This window comes from Hyperolius riggenbachi, chromosome 1 (assembly GCF_040937935.1).
Source record: "Hyperolius riggenbachi isolate aHypRig1 chromosome 1, aHypRig1.pri, whole genome shotgun sequence".
NCBI lineage: Eukaryota > Metazoa > Chordata > Amphibia > Anura > Hyperoliidae > Hyperolius > Hyperolius riggenbachi.
Window position 1 is genome coordinate 516,001,519 of NC_090646.1, and position 22,088 is coordinate 516,023,606.

Here is a 22,088-nt window from a genome sequence, read left to right on the forward strand (position 1 = left end):
TGGGGTACAGCAGGGTGGTGGGCAGGTAATTGAGGCACTGGTTATTGCCGGTGGCTAAATTACCTTGTCTTTTTTGCTAATTTGAGCTCTGGCTAATGCCAGCACCCAAATTAGTCACTGTACGCCCCTATAGCCGTAATTCTTATTATAGCCTATGGCGGTGCCCAAATCATCAGCGCAGCGCCAAAATCAGCTGTTTTGCGCAGAACAAATGACAAGAATACTGAAAAACAATGATAATGTACACCTATCTGCAGTGCTCCTCCTACACAGGGATTTCCAATACACAGACGTCTGACCCCACACAAGTCAATTTACCCATTCAGCCGAGCAGTCTATTAATTTCATCAAAAGGATTGCAAATCTATTGTGAACATCGCAGACCGGCAAATCGTGTTACAAAGCGGCTATTATGCCACATGACACACTGTGAACATAGCCTTACTGCATACCGTAAACAAATCTATACATTTAACAGTATGTGTGCCACATTCAGCACACTCATGGATTTCAGTTCAGCAGACAACACACAAAAATGCATGTATACCGTACTTGTGGGATGATGTGGCATGGTGAGGAAAGTTTCCCCCCTCCCCCAGCCCTTCAGAGGAGAGCAGCATGCATAGCAGATCTTGGAGTACCCCCCTATGTGCAGAGTGATGTTGGCCCATCTTGTGCTGTTAGCCATGGCATATTTTGATGACCATGGCAGACTGCTGTGTGTCCCCCTCTCCTCCCATGTGCTGTTGTGTTGTAGCAGATTTTGATGGCTGTAGCAGATTTTGAAGTCCGTGTGCCACCCCTGAGTCGAGTTCACCACCGACTGTAATATACCGTATGTAATTAAGATGAGCAGTGATGGCGCCACTATAGGACATCAAAGCAAAGAGCGAGTGCAGCTGACAAACTACTGAGGAATGCTAGCGGCGTAGTCTGTAAGTACAGGAACTATGCGGAGCACTGCTTATGCCTGGGGGGGGGGGGGGGGGGTGGAGGCACTGGCGGGGCGGCTAACATTCACTTTCATCTAATGGGCATTACGGTTATCTGCTATACACAATATGAGACACTCTGCACATTGCGAAGGGACACGAAGCTAGTGTAGTGGCTGGTAGACTCGGGGGGGCTCCAGTAAGCTGAGACCCCAACTTTTGGACCACTTTTTTTACAGTATATACAGAAAATCAATTTGTGTAATCAACAATTCCAGGGACATGGTTTTCCCCACTTCTACAGATACATTTTTACAAATCATTGTAGGGGTAAATCAAACTCAGAAACTTGGTGTGAAACAATAAGCCTACTTTAGTACAGTTTGCTTCTTAACGGAGAATACATACCAATTTAGTATGCAAAAGCTTGGAAACTCCTGTTTCAAAGTTGTCAGGCAAAGGATGGTACATGTCCTTCTCATCCATCATCCAGTATGTAAACCCTAAACAATGCAAATTCCATAACATTAGATTTACTACGTCAAATAAACATGAAAGATCTCTAGATCACATTATCACGTCTACAAAGAAAAATCTGTAAACACATTTACCGGATCCTGCAGAAACTAAGGAATTTGCACTCTCTGCTCGATTATTGAGGTAAAACATACCGGACGAGGCACCAATGCTGTCAAACTAAAAATAAAACAAAGAAAAAAAATAGTGGGCAAGGTAAATAATATTCTGCTATAAGAACTTTCATAACAAAATCTGTTAACACAATGGTACCACCTCCTTCTTATTAATATTATTGCACCAACATATTCCGTGGCACTGTACAAAGTAGAAAACCAAAAAGGGGTACATAATGATACAGACCATGATATACATCAGACATGGACATTGGTACAAAATAGAGAACTGGTGATTACAATGACAGATTTAACATTGTGAATAAAATGTATAACAGAGTGCAAGCTATGAAATGAATAACAAATTCCAAGACACAAAAGGGTAAGAAAGCCCTGCCCTTGCAATCAAGAGGTGGGGAAGTATGCAGTATACAGTACATACAGGCAGTGCATGTTTAGATTATGCTGTAGGGGGTAGAGGTGTGGAAAACGATGGCACTGCAGATAGTGGACTTCTGTAGGGATGGAAGGAGGGGGAGGATGACTCAACCCACACAGTCAGGTGCGGCCAGGTGAATCCCAGCGTGCTCAGGCAGCAGTAAGTCTATGCATTGAAGGAGAGAAGGAAAGCGCCGGCACTGCTGTAAATCACATTTATTTGTTTTGCAATCAAAAACGTGCACATACATGCAGGCATGAAGACATTGTAGTGGAGACACGTACCCTGAGGTGGATGGCTGTGGCGTGCCGGTGGGTGCAGAGGGAGGAAGAGCCTGGCGGCCGTTTCGCGCTATGCGCTTCTACGGAGGCTGCCTCCGTAGAAGCGCATAGCGCGAAACGCCGTCAGGCTCTTCCTCCCTCTGCACCCACCGGCACGCCACAGCCATCCACCTCAGGGTACGTGTCTCCACTACAATGTCTTCATGCCTGCATGTATGTGCACGTTTTTGATTGCAAAACAAATAAATGTGATTTACAGCAGTGCCGGCGCTTTCCTTCTCTCCTTCAATGCATGTTTAGATTATCTAGTAAGGAGTAAAACTTGAGGAGAGGTTGCAGAGGAATGGCCTCCAACCCCAGTGTTACCAAAGGCCTATCACCAATGCATTATAAAGAACTTAGCATACAAATACCATAGGTATAAATAGGCTCTCATTACATATTACTAGATTACAACTTTAGTGTCAATATTAAAATGTTTGGAAAAGCACAAACACAACTTACATCTTTTTCAGAATGTGGAATAGACTGTGTTGGAGAGATTTGTTCCATCTGTGCAGGCTTCTTGGGATGAGTATGTCTGACCTTCTGAGCCCATGTCGTCAATGACTTACTAAAACAATGACAAAAATGTTACACTTACACCAAAACTGTGGCAAACAAAAGATGCATCCTCTTTTAGTTCTAGTAGCATATACTGTATACAGGGTCACCATCAGAAATTTTTGGGCCACATACTGGGCAAACGTACTGAGCCCCCCTCACTTCCACACACATTTCATAAGGTACCCCTTTTCACCAGGTGCACTCATTACCCTCACCAGGTGCTCTCTTAGGCACCCTCCCCCATATTTCATCAGGAGCATCCATTTCCGACCCCCCCCCCCCCTTACACTTTATCAGGTACTCTTAGTATATGTAGAGTTGTAGGGATCTTAACACCCTACAGAAAAATACAGGAAACAAAAACGGGAGCCTAGTAGTGCAATATGTAAAAATGCAAGGTTGAAAATGAAATGTAAATAGATTTTCTACTCCTAAAAGCGGGTTGCAGAAGGTGCAACCAACCACAAGAAGCAGGTGGAGACAATGAACCCAACTCCACTCAGGATGGCCCAACTGGATCTGGGTGCAGTCGCTCTCCTTCAAAACAGTGACAGACGACTAGCGGGGTCAGAACCACTTTGTTGGTGGGTATGATGAGCACAATAGGGAAAAGAGGCGCCCTGATGTGTATAGAACTTTTAAAAGCAGTTAAAATGAAAAAAAATGAGGTGGCTTACCACAATAATGAGAACTTTGTAAACACAAAGGATATTTATTAAAGAGGAGCTGTTAGGTATAAGGTCTCAGAGAAAATAAACACATATATCAGTAGCTAAAGATTGGCTGTACTTACATTACATATGCATTTCACTGTCCACGTTTGGATTTCACAGAATTTGTATATAGTATATGCAGAGATAGATGCTCCTGACAGCTCATGGCAGGCTCCATGTTTTTCTGTCAAATGTGTCGTCATGTCCTGCCTGCTTCCTGATCACAGAAAAGCTCGTACTGAATAACACAGTGTGCAGTGAATATTAATGAGCCATGTGGCTAGGAACAATAGCTGACTCCTGCAGTGTACTCTGCCCGGAGATTTATCAGTGCTACGCGCTGGACTGATTACAAGCTGCTGTAACGTCTCATTAGCAGCTGAGGGGAGGGCCCCAGAATGCTTTGCAGTATAGTATGCGGCTTGCGTCCTCTTGGGTCTATAACAGCTTTGCTGATAAGCACACATCAAAGGTAACTGACATTTTTATCTTCACTAATGGCTTTTTGGCTTCCTTCTAAACTGTTTAACACAGGAGAATAGAGGTTTAAATTAGCTTCTGCAGCCTGACAGTTACTCTTTAAGCACAGGCAACGCGTTTCGCGGGTCTGCGCCAGCTTCCTCAGGCCAATTAAAGTGCCAATAAGTATTAAGCCGTCCAACATAGGGAGCCTCTCCCCATGGCTCTCTATGTTGGACAGCTTTGTTCTTATTGGCAGTTTTATTGGCCTGAGGAAGTGGGCTCAGACCCAAGAAACGCATTGCCTTTGCTTAACCTCATGAGCAGTACGCCCAACACTGTGTAGGGCAGGGGTGCCCACACTTTTTCGGCTCGCGAGCTACTTTAAAATTCGCCGAGGCCAGGAGATCTACCGACGTTTTAAATGCACCAAACCCCCCCCCCCGAAACGTAGCTAGGTACAGGTCCCCTCAGTACAGGTTAGCTAGGTATAGGTCCCCTCAGTACAGGTTAGCCAGGTATAAGTCCCCTCAGTACAGGTTAGCCAGGTATAAGTCCCCTCAGTACAGGTTAGCTAGGTATAGGTCCCCTCAGTACAGGTTAGCTAGGTATAGGTCCCCTCAGTACAGGTTAGCTAGGTATAGGTCCCCCTCAGTACAGGTTAGCTAGGTATAGGTCCCCCTCAGTACAGGCTAGCTAGGTATAGGTCCCCTCAGTACAGGTTAGCTAGGTATAGGTCCCCTCAGTACTGGTTAGCTAGGTATAGTTCCCCTCAGTACTGGTTAGCTAGGTATAGGTCCCCCTCAGTACAGGTTAGCTAGGTATAGGTCCCCCTCAGTACAGGTTAGCTAGGTATAGGTCCCCCTCAGTACAGGTTAGCTAGGTATAGGTCCCCCTCAGTACAGGTTAGCTAGGTATAGGTCCCCCTCAGTACAGGTTAGCTAGGTATAGGTCCCCCTCAGTACAGGTTAGCTAGGTATAGGTCCCCCTCAGTACAGGTTAGCTAGGTATAGGTCCCCCTCAGTACAGGTTAGCTAGGTATAGGTCCCCCTCAGTACAGGTTAGCTAGGTATAGGTCCCCCTCAGTACAGGTTAGCTAGGTATAGGTCCCCCTCAGTACAGGTTAGCTAGGTATAGGTCCCCCTCAGTACAGGTTAGCTAGGTATAGGTCCCCCTCAGTACAGGTTAGCTAGGTATAGGTCCCCCTCAGTACAGGTTAGCTAGGTATAGGTCCCCCTCAGTACAGGTTAGCTAGGTATAGGTCCCCCTCAGTACAGGTTAGCTAGGTATAGGTCCCCCTCAGTACAGGTTAGCTAGGTATAGGTCCCCCTCAGTACAGGTTAGCTAGGTATAAGTCCCCCTCAGTACAGGTTAGCTAAATATGTGCCTTCAGTACAGGTTAGTTAGGTATAGGGCGGGCACATGTAATCACTTACCTCCCTTCAACTGTGGAGGCTTGTCATCTCCCCGTACAGGCCTCCCCGTACAGGCCATGTGCAGCAGCGATGCGGGCAGCCATGACACCTCGTGCGCGCAGCCTTCATCACACAGGCTGCTGAGGGAGCGCTCCAATGGCCAGCGTGAGAGGAGGCGGAAGTGTTGCCAGCGCCGCCCCCAGCCATGACACTGCCGCCCTGGCCTCTCAGCCGCGTCTCTCTCCTCTCCTGAACAAATCAGCGGCCAGCAGCAGAATCTGATAGGACGCGGCCAAGCGGCCGCGTTCTACAGCTGCTGGCCACAAAATTCAATGGGATGCGGCCAGGAGGCCGCGATCTACCAATCAGGTCGACCTATTGGGCAGCCAATCTACCAATCAGATCGACCTATTGGGCAGCCCTGGTGTAGGGCATGCCGCTCGCCTCAGCAGTCCCCCAGGATTAATCTAGCAGATTGCATTGCTGCAGAAGGCTTAGTATAGGTGGCCCGCACCCCCGATCGCCCCCGATCCAGCCTTTTGCAGCCATGCAATCTGTTAGATTAATCCTGGGGACTCTAAAGCTGAAAAGCCTCCTGAGCGGTGAAACGCTCAGGAGGTTAATAAATATCCTTTGTGTTTACAAAGTTATTGTTATTGAGGTAAGCTGCCTCATTTTTTTCTATTGTAACTGCTTTTAAAAAAGTTTTATACACACCAGGGCGCCTCTTTTCCCTATTGTGCTTAGTATATGATTCCATCCATATTTCAACAGGTGCTCCCTCATTTATTCCCCTACCCTCATATTTTTAAAGATGTTTTCCTTCACACATATTTTAGGCATAACCTCCAAGCCCTACATCAAACTAATTACTGCCTCTCACCTGTCCCCTCAGTCACACTCCCCACTGCTGTGCATACTTGCTGGAGCTGGCCTTCTCCCCATCAGCCCCAGTGCCACTGCGCGGAGTGTGGAAACAAAGTGTCCGCTCTGCTCATCCCCCTTGTTGTCATTAAAGGACAACCGAGGTGAAATGTGACATGATGAGATAGATGTGTATGTATAGTGCCAAGCACACAAATAACTAGGCTGTGTTTCTTTTTTTTCTTTTCTGCCTAAAAGAGTTAAAAATCAAGTATGCAAATGGCAGTTTCTGTCCAGGTCGGGACCGGGTCAGACTATAGCATAACTCTGACTGATGAGTAATTACAGTCATAAGACACTTTCCTGTCAGTAAATGGCTTCTGAGAGCAGGAAAGAGATAAAAAGGGTCAACAATTCAAAGATTTGAGCTCTAGCATACTTCAGTGAAGGTGTCATTGAGCATAGAGAATGAAACAGTAAAAACTTAAAAACAAGATTTAAATATAAAATAAAGCAGTGGGATATATTACAAAAAAAGTCATTTTTTGGAGAAGGAGGATGAATACAATTGTTTTTCTCATCAGTTTATTTTCACCTCGGATGTCCTTTAAGGAGAGGGGCAGAGAGCAGAAAGCGATCTGCAACAAAGAAGGTCGGATATACCACCTCCAGCCCTTCCTGGGCCTTTGCTTAAATCTTGGCCATTTCCTGATAGGCTACAAGTCAACAGGGAAATGTGTCAGTGGCTGACAAAGCCATTACTTTTCCAACACACAGCCATGTGACTGAAATGGAAGTGGTTCACTCAGAGTAGGAGTGAGGAGGCAGCTGTTGATCTCTTATTTAAAGTGGGTTGGAACCCACTTTATAAAACTCTCGTACGTATTACCACATTACGTACAAGCGTATTACCTTAGCTACTTCAAAATCAACATATAAAGACTGGTCTCTGAGAAGGCGGGTCTTTTACCCCGCAAAAAGTCTGTTAGACCATCTGACACGCCCTGTTAGCTGCTTTACTTGTCTGCATGTGATTTTTGGAGGAATAAATCTGCAAGCTTATGCATTGGTGCACAGCGCTTTCTTTCTACAAATGCCAACATATAAAGCCCCCTTAAGGACCAGAGAAAATTGCTTATTTTTTACAATTTTAATTTATAAATTATTTAGCGAGTGTTTGTCCATTGTAAATTATTTCCTCACCCTGACTTACATTCTGACATTTACAGTATCACAGGCAGCACCATCTTTAGTACTGGCTGGTGATCTCTGCAGAATGTTCGTTACTAAGAGTTCTATGCACAGAGAGGGCTTTACTAAGCACTGTACCGCAATCCCTCCAGAATCGCAGCAAATGCTGCTGGTAATGCGCATTGTGATTGCCGCTTATCGCAAACCACCCGCGATCAGCGCCAATCGCGGCAGTGAGAAAACTGCCATAGGTTAAAATAGCACTAGCACTATATTTGGCGATTTCTCTTGTTTATCACAAAAAACTTCACTTATGTTCAGGTCACGATTTATTTCAGAAAAATAGACGATGTATTCATGAAGAGAACTGTTCCCATGTGCCTAACTGATGTGAAATCATAGGAGAAGCAGAGCAGCCAAGAAACTAGCAAGTCTGATAAAAGTCAGCAATGGCTGCAGCCATGTTTGTTTTTGAACAGGTTTACTTTCTATAGGACAGCGATTCCTGAATGCCCCCACAAGCAAATTCTTGGAACAGACAAGTCTCCGCCATTCTGGAGGTGAAAGGAATAAGGATATACTGCCAGCACTTACCTGTTTGGCTGGTTAGTCTTAGTGACAGAATTTCTGTCACAGTTGATATGGCTTCCTTCGCATGACGTCTGCAGATGTGTCACACATTGGGTATCGGGTACCAGCATGAAAGGTCTCTCACTGTTCACAGGTGTGTGCGTTAAATGAGGATGCCTTGTAGACTCTGTTCTGCATTGTGTAAAAGTCTGGTTTGTAGGCTGCCTTGCCTTTCTTGAGGTATTTTGGCTGCAACTGCTTAAACAAGCATTTGGCTGAGAGGCAGAAAGTGTTCCATAGCCGCTGCTGATGGAAGTACTTTCCTGAAAGTGCTCCTGTGTAATAAAAGCTCTATTGTGTATATCAAGTTCTCCAAGCAGATGGAATGAGTTGTTGTTGTCATCCCCTTTCTCTTCACCTTGGGAATGCTGCCCTGCATGAGTAGTCAGGGGATGGCCATCACTTGCCTGGGGTACAATGGCACTGCCTGGTCCACAGATCCAAGGAGCACTGCTTCCCTGTAACTGGGCTAAGCGCTTCATTTCCTCACGGATGAGCTGAAAATACAGAACCAATGAAGCTATAATTATTACAATTCACCAGTGGTTTGACTAGTACAAGATATTAATGTAACTGTGAAAAGGTAAGAACAGGAAGGAAACCTTATCAAAAAAAGAAAAAAAAAGGAAAGAAAAACACCAGGACCAGAATTGCATCTTTCTGAAGAGGTGATCTCGTTTACACATTACATAATCAAGTGAGACATATTTTTACAATATACAGTGGGTTGCAAAAGTATTCGGCCCCCTTGAAGTCTTCCACATTTTGTCATATTACTGCCACAAACATGAATCAATTTTATTGGAATTCCACATAAAAGACCAACACAAAGTGGTGTACACATGAGAAGTGGAACGAAAATCATACATGATTCCAAACGTTTTTTACAAATAAATAACTGCAAAGTGGGGTGTGCATAATTATTCGGCCCCCTTTGATCTGAGTGCCGTCAGTTGCCTATAGACATTGCCTGATGAGTGACTAAATAGAGTGCACCTGTGTGTAATCTAATGTCAGTACAAATACAGCTGCTCTGTGACGGCCTCAGAGGTCGTCTAAGGCCTAGTGCACACCAAAAACCGCTAGCAGATCCGCAAAATGCTAGCAGATTTTGAAATGCTTTTTCTTCTTTTTCTGCAGCGTTTCAGCTAGCGTTTTGCGGTTTGTCTAGCGGTTTTGGTGTAGTAGATTTCATGTATTGTTACAGTAAAGCTGTTACTGAACAGCTACTGTAACAAAAAACGCCTGGCAAACTGCTCTGAAGTGCCCTTTTTCAGAGCGGTTTGCGGTTTTCCTATACTTAACATTGAGGCAGAAACGCATCCGCAATCCAAAATCTGCAGCAGCCCGGGAGTATGCATTTCTGCAAAACGCCTCCCGCTCTGGTGTGCACCAGCCCATTGAAATACATTACCCTAGCGGATCCGCACTCGCAAGCAGATCGCAAACCGCAGCGGAAACGCTCCGGTGTGCACTAGGCCTCAGAGAATATTGGGAGCCACAACACCATGAAGTCCAAAGAACACACCAGGCAGGTCAGGGATAAAGTTATTGAGAAATTTAAAGCAAGCTTAGGCTACAAAAAGATTTCCAAAGCCTTGAACATCCCAAGCAGCACTGTTCAAGCGATCATTCAGAAATAGAAGGAGTATGGCACAACTGTAAACCTACCAAGACAAGGCTGTCCACCTAAACTCACAGGCCGAACAAGGAGAGCGCTGATCAGAAATGCAGTCAAGAGGCCCATAATGACTCTGGATGAGCTGCAGAGATCTACAGCTCAGGTGGGAGACTCTGTCTACAGGACAACTATTAGTCATGCACTGTACAAAGTTGGCATTTATGGAAAAGTGGCAAGAAGAAAGGCATTGTTAACAGAAAGCATAAGAAGTCCCGTTTGCAGTTTGCCACAAGCCATGTGGGGGACACAGCAACCATGTGGAAGAAGGTGCTCTGGTCATATGAGACCAAAATTTTATTTTTTGGCCAAAATGCAAAACGCTATGTGTGGCGAAAAACTAACACTGCACATCACTCTGAACACACCATCCCCATTGTCAAATATGGTAGTGGCAGCATCATGCTCGGCGGGTGCATCTCTTCAGAAGGGACAGGGAAGCTGGTCAGAGTTGATGGGAAGATGGATGGAGCCAAATACGGGGCAAACTTGGAAGAAAACCTCTTGGAGACTGCAAAAGACTTGAGACTGGGGTGGAGGTTCACCTTCCAGCAGGACAATGATCCTAAACATAAAGCCAGGGCAACAATGGAATGGTTTAAAACAAAACATATCTATGTATTAGAATGGGCCAGTCAAAGTCCAGATCTAAATCCAATCGAGAATCTGTGGCAAGATCTGAAAACTGCTGTTCACAAACGCTGTCCATCTAATCTGACTGAGCTGGAGCTGTTTTACAAAGAAGAATGGGCAAGGATTTCAGTCTCTAGTCTCTAGGTGGTTCTACAAAGTATTGACTCAGGGGGCCGAATAATTACGCACACCCCACTTTGCAGATATTTATTTGTAAAAAATGTTTGGAATCATGTATGATTTTCGTTCCACTTCTGATGTGTACACCACTTTGTATTGGTCTTTCAAGTGAAATTCCAATACAATTGATGCATGTTTGTGGCAGTAATGTGACAAAATGTGGAAAACTTCAAGGGGGCCGAATACTTTTGCAACCCACTGTAAATAAACTGTATATTTGCTGAATTTCACGTGTGGGGTAATATTTGCTACATTTAATGTGTGGAGTTGCATTTGCTGCATTTAATTAGTGGCGTAATGATTACTGCAGTGCTGATTAACAGGACCCTTCAGGCATAGGTGGATTTATCCTTACTTGTCCACATATTGAGACTTGACCCTCCCTCCTCCCCCCAGGTCCTAGCGTAGCGCATGGCACACAGTATTTCGCTTAAAGGAGTTACCTGGGGAAAACGGCTAAAATAAGTGGTACTTACCGGGGGCTTCCTCCAGCTCCAAGCTCCCAGGACGTCCCTCGCTGCAGCTCTGCCCGCAGCCGTTCGCCGCAGGTCCGTCCCGGTCACCGGCGATGACGTCAGAGCGACCTCTAGGTTGCTCAGTACTGCGCCTGCATGAGCGGCGCTGTTAATCACCGCTATGTGGGCCGGAGCGGACTGCGCAAAAAACCTCTGTTATAAATAGATTTTTCTAATTTCTGACTACTATATGCATAAAAGTGTGACAGGAGACAGTGCGGGCTGACGTCAATGGACTGAGCTCGCTCTGCCTCACATGGCCACGTAATTTCGCGTTAGGGCTTCCGTGCATAATAGAGAGTCCCACACTTCCTAGCTTAGCCTCCATAGAAGCAGCAGCACGCTGCGATCGCGCAAGGTGTCCTCCTCATTCTGCCTGCAGTTGTACATCTTTTGGGTAAGCACTGTACACTTTATATATTTGATGTATGCAATTGTGATTTGGTAGCACTTTAGCTGATTGACACAGCCCACGTTTTTTGCACATAAGGAAATTAGAGTCACTTATATTCCTATATACATTACCATATTTATTCATCTATTCTTGATTAGCACTGTAGCACTTTTTATAGAACAGTATTATACGTGATATGTGCTTTGGTTGTTTTATGAATTGTTGTTTTTTGGGGGTTGTACAATATTAGTGTAATTGTAGATAATAGTGTTGCATATGGTTGTCACTTCATTGTTCCACTGCTGCAGGTATTTCCAATTACATTTGGATTAAGAAGGCGGTTTTAATCATTTGTTTTTAACTCATTTGTGTTGAATTATTCTTTAATAAAATGTATACCGTATATGGTTGCATCATATCCAGACGCAATGTAGGTGCTTTGTTATTGGATCATTCATGTCTTTAGTCAGGGCAACTTTCCCTAATGTTGTGTACCAGTATCCGATTAGTCTTTGCTGCACTCCTATTCCCGTTTTCGTTGCAGCGGTCTGTCCCTTGGTTACTAAGGGACACATCCTGCTGCAGCATCGCTAGTCTAGAATCAGCCCACAAAACCAATTTATGAGTACAAGCCCATGGCTTGTTTTGGAGGGCACTAAAAGGCTCTTGTTTTCCAGCTTCAGGGCCCATTCACACTTGCTGATCGCAAAACGCTAGCGATTTTGCTAGCGTTTTGCTCTGGCGTTTTTTGGCGATTAAAATCACCACTCACACCTGGCAATTTTTTAGCGATTGCATTTTGCGCTTTTATAGCACTAAAACACGATAGCCGGGAAATCGTCTGAAAATGGTGCAGGCTATGCATTTGCGTTTAGCATTTTTGGGCGATTTGCGGTGATTAGCGCAAATCGCCCAAATGAGAACAGGCCCATATACTTTTATTACACTAGCGCTTTGAAAAGTGCTAGCGTTTGAGCGTTTTGCCGAAATCGCTGGCAAAAAGCTCAAGTGTGAATGGGCCCTAAAGGATGAAACCTGCTGCCCCATATACCCTAGTAATGTGTTTATTGGATAAAGTGTGTGAATTTGAGCTCTGCACATATCATAGGACAATATTCCATCTCATCTTTTTCTATATGAGTAAGGAAACTCCAAATGATGGAAATTAGGCCAGCTATCTACAGCCTAAGAGAGAGAAAAAAAAATGGTTAAAAATGAGCGATAAACAACTCATCGTTCAGATCTCGTTTAGAAAAAACAAAGCCCAAACAATGGCTTAAAGCAGGGATGTCAAACCGGTCCTACGAGGGCCGAGATCCTCACACATTTTTGATACAGCTCAAATGAATTGATGGGTCTGAATCAGGAATGATGTGGTCCATCAGGTAGAACACATTCCTTTCTTTCTCAGTCCATCCTAAACACTGGCATGGATCTGGCCCTCCAGGCCTGGAGTTCGACACCTGTGGCTTAAAGGAACGATAACGATTTAGGATGATGCTCAGGCATTTTTAATGAGCAACATGAAGGATCACTTTGGCAGATAATCGTTCATTATCAGCAGTGTGTACAGCACTTTGAGATTTTTAAACAATGTGTCTGTGAGGTCTATGGCACTTCGCCTACAGGCTGCATTATTTTAAGGATTTCCTCTGTGAAAAAATAAATTGTACGGTAGCTGTACTTACCTGGGGCTTCTTCCAGCCCCTAAAAGTAATTTGTCTGGGTCAGGACCATGGTCATGACATCACATTGTGGGAGGGCTTTTACTACAATATCAGCCATACAGACCCCCCTGGTGATCTATTCGAGAAAGGTTAAAGAGAATCTGTACTCTAAAATTCTTACAATAAAAAGCATACCATTCTATTCATTATGTTCTCCTGGGCCCCTCTGTGCTGTTTCTGCCACTCCCTGCTGCAATCCTGGCTTGTAATTGCCATTTTTAGGCAGTGTTTACAAACAAAAGACATGGCTTCTAACTAGAGTGTGATAGGCTTGAGAGTAGCTCAGTCTCTGACTGATACAGAGCTTGGAGAGGGTGTGTATAGCTTCTGCCAATGACAAGCAGTGCAGCACATTCCACACATTCCAGCCTCAGCCGACAGAAGAGAGAAGATTAGATCATATAACAGAGATAACACAGCCACTGTGCAACTAGAAAAGGCTGCAGTAACACAGACCACATTACAACAGGTATAGGACTTATAGGATAGAAGAAATAAGGCTGAAAATTTTGTTACAGAGTCTCTTTAAGATTTTTAGTGAGGAAGAGGGTATCAGCTACTGATAGGGATGAAATTAAATCCTGGGTTAAAGTTCCACTTTAAACTTGTATTTACTATTAAAATGATAAATGTTGTACTCTCCAAATACAAAACTAACTTGAAAATCAGTACTGTACTTAAAAATTTAACAAGATTTGCCTGCAATGACTGGACCTGAGCACTAGTGTGAGGCATTTACACGACTGTTTTGTTTGCAAAGGAAAAGCAAGGTAGGTGGAAAAGCACAGCAACACGTATGTTGAAACCTTAAAGCAGATTCGAGATGAAAAACTAACTATAACAAGTAACTTGTCTATATATCTTATCTAAGGTTTAGATAGTTTACACAGCATATCTAGCTGCAAACCGCTTAAAAGGTTTATGATTATTTATTCCTGTGATACAATGAGGGCAGCCATGTTCTGTTTGTCACAGGCTGAGGGCTGGAGATGCTATCAGCTTGCCTGTGTGTCAATTCAGTCCCCTCTGTTCCTCCCCTCTGCCTCTGAAATCAATGGCTAGTAACCTCCTCCTCCCCCTGCCCAGACTGAGCTCCCATAAGCCCTTGCTACAGTGCCACGGCACAAAAGGAGCTGTGGGCGAGGCTTGTTTAGTTTATAGGGAATTAGAGTATTAAAACAAAACAAAAAAGTATTTGGCTTGAGGAATGCCCTATAAACTGTATGAAAGGAACACAATTATGAAATGAGTAAAAGTTTATCTCGGATCCACTTTAATACAATTCCCACAAAGAACAGATAATGGAGATATTTTAGTCTTACCTGTAACTGATGGTTAAATTGTTCTTGCTGGGCATCTATCTGCTCTTGACATTGCCGTTCAACTAGCTGAAATAATTGTAACCAGCGTGCCTAAATAAGCAAGCATGGCAAGATATAAAACTGACTTCCAGTATTAACATTTTATATACAGCATACAAAAAATTCAGTGATATGAACTTTGATACATCTTCCTACAATTTACAGAGTCCTGCAGGTGAGTAGAAATATCTGACTCTGGTATGTGTCACTACAAGTAACAGGAAGTGCTCAGCCTCCTGCTTTCTGCTGCTCAGTTTACCACCATTCTCTAAGCAAAGCAGCGGGTGATGTGTGGGCATCACTGATCTCAACACTGCCCAAACCAAGCAATGCTGTCAATCATTCAGGAGTTGCTTCATTATCGTGCACAAACCAGTCATGGCCATCTATGGAAATGAGTCCTGATTTACTAAGACAACCCCAGAGGTCTCCAAGCAGCTCTGTTGGAGACATTATGATTTAGCATACCTGGCCTGGACCTTTTAAATTGTTCTATTCTAATGCTATAAGATTACAGCCCTTGTCAGGGGCATATTGAAACATAATGTTAGACTTATCAGGATTAAATATTCAAATTAGCCACAGGGTATGGTATATATGTGCTGCAATCCCACACACTCTTAGTTAATTGAAGAGATCACACCACTCAGGTATTATAAATACAATAAAGAGTGGGTTATTGATGCACTGTCCTTATAATTCCCAGAAAATGCTTCACTGGTTAATCTAACGTGGTCTTCCTGGGTCATCTCTGGACAGCGCCCATGAGAGGTTAAACAAGATTAATGGTGCAATTAGATAATTTTGTTCACTTATTCCGTTAGATTGAATATAAAGATTTTTCCAACACGTCCAATCAGATTTTTATTGAAAATAGGGAATAATCCTTTGTTTTTCTTGATATAAAAAAAAAAAAGATTATTTTCGACTTTCATTCAATTTGATCGTTTTGGTCGAATAAATAGGAAAAATTGAATGTGTTTATTGTACCATGTATGGGCACTAGGCTCAGTTTCCACTAGTGCCGCATCTCCAACAGCCAGTGGGACCCGGACAGTGTAGCGTCTGCTCCAATGGTCTGTTGTGGTCCGGTTGGAGTCCGGAGCACATGTGTTTCCACTGTAATGATCATGCCTACCTCCAATTTTGAGTTCCGCTACAGTATTGGATCTGTTGCAGACTGGCTAATGTACAGAGCTGTGGAGTCGGAGTTGGAGGCAAAGTCGAGGAGTTGGAGCAATTTTGGGTACCTGGGGTCAGAGGTTTCATAAACTGAGGAGTCGGAGTCGGGAGTCTGAGTCAGATGATTTTTGTACCAACTCCACAGCCCTGGTAAATATTAAACTAAGAAGTCGAAGTCAAAGAAATTTTGGGTACCTGGAGTTGGAGTCGGAGGATTCATAAACTGAGGAGTCGGATGATTTTTGTACCGACTCCACAGCCCTACTAATGTATATGGATCCTATAATTACTATAGGATCCATCGACTGTCAGCTTTCCAATGCAGCAAAATGGGCAAAAAAAAAATGTCTTGTTTGCGGTATAGTGGGAACAGTACCTACAATAATAGGAAGAGACAATTGCTTGCAACACTCTGCACTAAGATATTATATTAATTCCATCTTGGCTAACAATTATCTATAAATTCTTACAAAACCTATCATGCTACTCCAGGGGGCAGCATTGTACATGTTATGTAGTGGTCCCTGGCCTCTCTACCCAAGCTCAAACAAATCTTGTTGAATGGGTAATCACTGTACATGGTAACTGTTTCCCTGTAGCTTGTAAGCCAGAGAAACTGTCTGACAAATCCAGTGAACAATTAAAGAGCTTCTTAATTTGGCCCTTAGCTTTCCAGTAAAGAGAATTAGTGGGGGAAATTAATCTACTCCAGGAAGATGTAATCTCCAAGAGTCAAAATGACAACTGCATCTGACAAATGGGCACAGAATCATCCTCCTCTTTATCTTTACCAACATTTCTTTAGGCCTGTGGAATCATCAAGAGGAGACCTTGGGAAGGGAGAGTAATCCACATGCAATTCTGTATTTTGTAAAATGGCAGTTAACCAACGTTGCTGCACCAATGGGTCAGATGTGCTAGGACCACCCCTGGAGTCAAAGGGAATCTCACTTCATCAAAAGTTCATGTTTCATGATTTGAGAATGAAGGGTCGTAACGCCTGTGCGTCATCATCTTGCAGACCTGTTTTACTGATGTCATTTTAATTATAAGCGTTATAAATAAAGAAACACAACTCAACTTTTGGTGGTGCGGACCTTTGGTGATTCCTTTTGTAAATTGGCAGTGAGTATCTTAAAATGACCCTGAGACGACTTAAAACAAAAGATTTATTCATACCTGGGGCTTCCTCCAGCCCCCTCCGGGACCGATTGCTCCCACACCGTCTTCCTCCGCCTTTACATGATCCTGCTAGAAGCCCTGTTAGCCTGGCCAGTCGAGGCGAGCTGCACATGTGCAGCCCGGCTGCATTCACATGCCCTGCTCCCATGGCCTTATGCATCATTTCGGCGCTCTTCCCATTCATTTGCCAATAACTTTATCACTACTTCTCACAACGAAATTATCTACATCTTATTTTTTTCTGCAACCAATTAGGCTTTCTTTGGGTGGTACATTTTGCAAAGAATTACTTTATTCTAAATGCATTTTAACAGGAATATTAAGAAAAAAAATGGAAAAAATGCATTATTTCTCAGTTTTCGGCCATTATATTTTTAAAATAATACATGCTACCATAATTAAAACTCATGTATTGTATTTGCCTATTAGTCCCAGTTATTACACCGTTCAAATTATGTCCCTATCACAATGTATGGTGCCAATATTTTATTCAGAAATAAAGGTGCATTTTTTCAGTTTTACATTCCATCACTATTTACAAGCCCATAATTTAAAAAATAACAGTAATATATCCTCTTTACATATATATTAAAAAAAAAGTTCAGTCCCTAAAGTAACTATTTATGTATTTTTTTTCAATTGTCTTTTTTTATTGTATGCAAAATATTTATTTGGGAACTATGGGAGAGTGTGGGAGGGAAGAAGTTAATTTTAAATGTAAGTGTGGGTCTGTTTATTAAAAAAAAAAAATGTATGTAGGTGTCATTTTATTATTTGGCCACAAGATGTCCCCATACCCCATGCTTTTAGCAAGTGAGCAGGAAGTAAAGCGTGTAAGTGTAACTCACAAGCTAAACAATGGCGCAGGCATCTCATGAACTGCGTTCCCATTCATTGATCTCCGGGCTAACAGGCGGTGGCGAGAACGAGTGCGGGAGCAATCAGCTGCGGCTGCATTTTTTTCATGGACATAGCTCCTAAGTCCAAGATGCATAGGTGGATGTAGGAGCTACGACTAAAAGGCTAAAATCGTTAAAGCAGACCAACCTCGCCAGGTTTGCTTCCGGGTTGGCTTCTTCTGCGCTCCACCATGCAGCTCACGTGGTCACACTGACATCATCTGACTGTACTACGCAGGCGCCTGGTGAGGTCGGCATCTGCAGCGGAGACCGGAAGCCACCGGAGCTGCAGCGAGTGCACAGGATGGCTGCCAAGGGCTGGAGTAAGCCCCCGGTAAGTGGATTTTTATTTATTAATTAGCTTGGACGTATCCTTTAAAGAGGAACTGTTGCGAAAATCTTAAAATGTAAAATACATGTAAATAAGAAGTACTTTTTCCAGAGTAAAATGAGCCACTAATTACTTTTCTCCTTTGTTGCTGTCACTTACAGTAAGTAGTAGGAATCTGACATTACTGACAGGTTTTGGGCTAGTCCATCTCCTCATGGGGAATTAGCAGCATGGCCTTTATTCTTTATAAAGACACTCCCTGAAAAAGATTTATACAAAGATGCTGGCCAGCCTCCCTGCTCACCGAACACATTTTTGGCAGTTGGACGAATCAACTGGCATTCACTAAGTGCTTTTGAAAATAAAGAAAACCCTGAGAACCCCCAATGAGGAGATGGGCTAGTCCATAATATGTCAGGTCTGTCAGATTTCTACTACCTACTCTAAGTGACAGCAACATAGAGAAAGTAATTTATGGCTCATTGTACTCTGGAAAAAGACTCCTATTAGACCTACCGGTAATGGAGTTTCTGATTGTCATCCGGGACAACCTGAGATCCGGTCCCGCCCCGGATCTGTGGAAACACGAATCCAAGAAGATTAAAAGCCCCCGCCCACCCTCCATACTCAGTGCGTCTGAAAGTATATAAGACTAGAAACACCAAGATGAAGGAACACATAAAACACCAAAAAAGGTGAATGTACTAGATCCCAGTGATCTAAACTGTAACAGAAAGGTGCGCAGTCGAGATAGGGAAAAGGGTTCTAATGTTTGTCCCGGATGACAATCAGAAACTCCATTACCGGTAGGTCTAATAGGAGTCTTTCTCTAATTGTCATCCGGGACAACCTGAGAGATAAACAAGAAAGTCTTTATGGCAAAAAAAAGACTAACCTAGGGAGGGACCACCGCCTGGAGCACCTTTCTGCCAAACGATTGATCTTGTTGAGACAGTACATCCACTCTGTAGTGCTTGATGAAAGTTGATGCACTTGCCCATGTTGCCGCTTGACAAATTTGTTGAATGGTGGCTCCTGCTCTTTCCGCCCAGGATGTAGATAGAGAACGGGTTGAATGAGCCTTAATGTTAGGTGGTAAGGGACAATTACTACCCTCATATGTAAAAGCTATGGTCTGTCTAATCCATCTAGCAATGGTTTGTCTGGATGCCTGTTGCCCCTTATTTTTCCCTGAAAATAGGATAAATAGGCTGCTTGACTTTCTAAACTCTCTCGATCTTGAAAGATATACTAGTAGACATCTTTTTACGTCCAAACAGTGAAATTCCTCCTCCTTCTGCCCCGAAGGGTTGCCACAAAAAGAAGGAAGAATGATGTCCTGAGATCTATGAAACTCAGAGACTACCTTAGGGAGATAGGCCGGATCAGTTCTGAGTCTGACACTATCAGGGCAAATGATTAGAAAGGGATCTTTGACAGATAACGCCTGTAAATCACTAATACGTCTAGCCGATGTAATTGCGATCAAAAAAGCTAATTTCAAGCTAAGGAATCTCATTTCAATCTCTTCAATGGGTTCAAAGGGTGGCTTTGTTAAACACTTGAGGACCAGGGATAAATCCCATTGTGGAAATACCTTCTGTCTTACTGGTGTAGACCTCTGAAGTGCCTTGAAGAAATTCTTTACCAACTCTTCCTGCGCTAGATGCCTATCTAATAGTATTGAAAGCGCTGAACATTGAACCTTAAGAGTACTAAGAGCCAACCTCATGTCCGACCCTTCCTGAAGAAACTCTAAAATTGAACTAGTCAAATTTTGATCCCTGGTTCTAGTTTCACACCAGGCTAGATAAACCTTCCAGACCTTTCGGTATATCTTCTGAGTTACTGGCTTTCTACATTTCATTACCGTGTCAATAACCTTCTCTGAAAGGCCCTTATTCCTCAAGATTACCCTTTCAGGATCCAGGCGGCCAGTCTGAATAACTGTGGCCTGGGGTGGATAAGAGGGCCCTGGATTAGCAGATCTGGCCGATCCGGCAGGGGAAAGGGTGGAGCCACTGCCAACCTCCGCAGGGTCGCATACCATGGTCGTTTCGGCCATAGTGGAGCTATCAGGATCATATTCCCTCTCTCCCTTTGAAATTTCCCCAATACCTGAGGTAACAGTACTGTTGGAGGAAACGCATAGGAGAGGTTGAAGTTCCAAGGGAAGCTGAGGGCGTCCAACCCCAGAGATCTCTGGCACCTGTGCAGGGAGAAAAATTGGTCCGTCTTTGCATTCGTCGGAGATGCAAAGAGATCCACCTCTGGGAAACCGAATCTGATTGTCACCATCTGAAAAACCTCCGGGTGAAGTTCCCACTCTGACTGATTTACCTGATGACGACTTAAAAAATCTGCCTCTATATTGAGAGTCCCCTTTATGTGGATAGCTGACAAAGATAGAACCAGGGGTTCTATCCAGTCCAGAATTTCTGAGCATAGGTGCCTGAGCTCGATTGATCTCGTGCCTCCTTGCTTTGCCAGAAAAGCCACCGTCGTGATATTGTCGGAAAATATTAACACGTGCTTTCCCTCTATCAGGGATTGAAAAGATAGAAGTGCTTCCTGTACTGCCAGTAATTCTCTGAAGTTGGACGATTTCTTTGCAATTTGCTGCGTCCAATGCCCCTGAGCATGATGGCCCAATATTGTTGCGCCCCATCCCCAAGAGCTTGCATCTGTAAAGATCTTTATTGGCTCTTCCTGTCTCCAAAAACATCCTTTGGTTAGATTCTGAGCGTCCAACCACCAGCCCAGCCTGGATTTTACTAACTCTGGGATAGTTATCTGAGAGTCTAGGGAAAGTTGGGACCTGTCCCAATTTGCCAAAAGCAGAGACTGGAGATCTCTGCCGTGGTGTTGGGCCCAGGTGACAGCTGGAATGGCTGCTGAGAACAATCCTAGAACTCGCATGATCTGGCGAAGAGAACTCTTTTGCTGTCTGCACAGCAGATCTACTTCCCCCTGAACCTTTGCAATCTTTTCGGCCGGTAAGTAGATCCTCCTCTCTATCGAATTTATCCTGTATCCTAAAAACACAATCTCCTGTGCTGGATTCAAGGCTGATTTCTTGTAATTTACTAACCACCCCACTTGGGACAGGAGGGAAATCACTATATCTCTGTGAGCTCTGGCCAGAGCCTCTGTTTCTGCAAACAGGAGGAGATCGTCCAGGTATGGGACAATCGCTATTCCCTGTAACCTGAAATTCTTCATAACTTCTGCTAATATTTTTGTAAATATTCGGGGAGCCGAGGCTATCCCAAATGGAAGGGCCTGAAATTGGAAATGTCGAATCTGGTCCTGAGACCTGATTGCGAACCTCAAAAACCTCTGATGGCTGGAAAAAATGGGAATGTGCAGATATGCGTCGGAGAGATCTATCGACACAAAAAATTCCATGCCCTGTAATAGGGCCCTCACCGAATAAATGCTTTCCATCCTGAACTTCTTGTATGTCAGGAATGGGTTGAGAGATTTCAGATTCAGGATGAACCTGAATTCTCCACTCGTCTTCTTTACTAGAAAGACATGGGAATAGTAACCCTGGAATAATTCTTCCTGGGGTACTGGAATTATAACTTTCTTCTCTAAAAGTTTCAGAATTTCCATTTCCAAACCCCTGGCCTTTTCCGGGTCCTTTGGAGTTGGATTTACAAATTTCCTTTGTGGAGGGGGGCTTGAAAACTGAAGACGATAACCCGTCTTGATTATCTGAAAAACAAAAGGATCGGGATTCAACTTTTCCCATTCGACCTGAAAATAAATTAGCCTCCCTCCTACTGGTAAATCGTCATTTACTCGGCTTGGGGGGCTCCGTCTTTCCAAGAGTGAACCC

General features: G+C 43.7%; 1 protein-coding gene across 5 annotated transcripts in view; it reads right to left on the reverse strand.

The window, feature by feature from the left end:
* Positions 1-22,088, reverse strand: part of MPHOSPH9 (M-phase phosphoprotein 9) — a 173,816-nt gene that overhangs the window by 92,396 nt on the left and 59,332 nt on the right. For all 5 annotated transcript variants that reach the window (XM_068244323.1, XM_068244328.1, XM_068244343.1 and 2 more), the window contains exons 4-8: positions 14,612-14,701; positions 8,127-8,659; positions 2,789-2,897; positions 1,544-1,628; positions 1,341-1,435 (exon numbers count right to left, since the gene is read on the reverse strand). In XM_068244323.1, the coding sequence (XP_068100424.1) occupies positions 1,341-1,435; positions 1,544-1,628; positions 2,789-2,897; positions 8,127-8,659; positions 14,612-14,701 (912 nt within the window). The remainder of the gene's footprint in view (positions 1-1,340; positions 1,436-1,543; positions 1,629-2,788; positions 2,898-8,126; positions 8,660-14,611; positions 14,702-22,088) is intronic.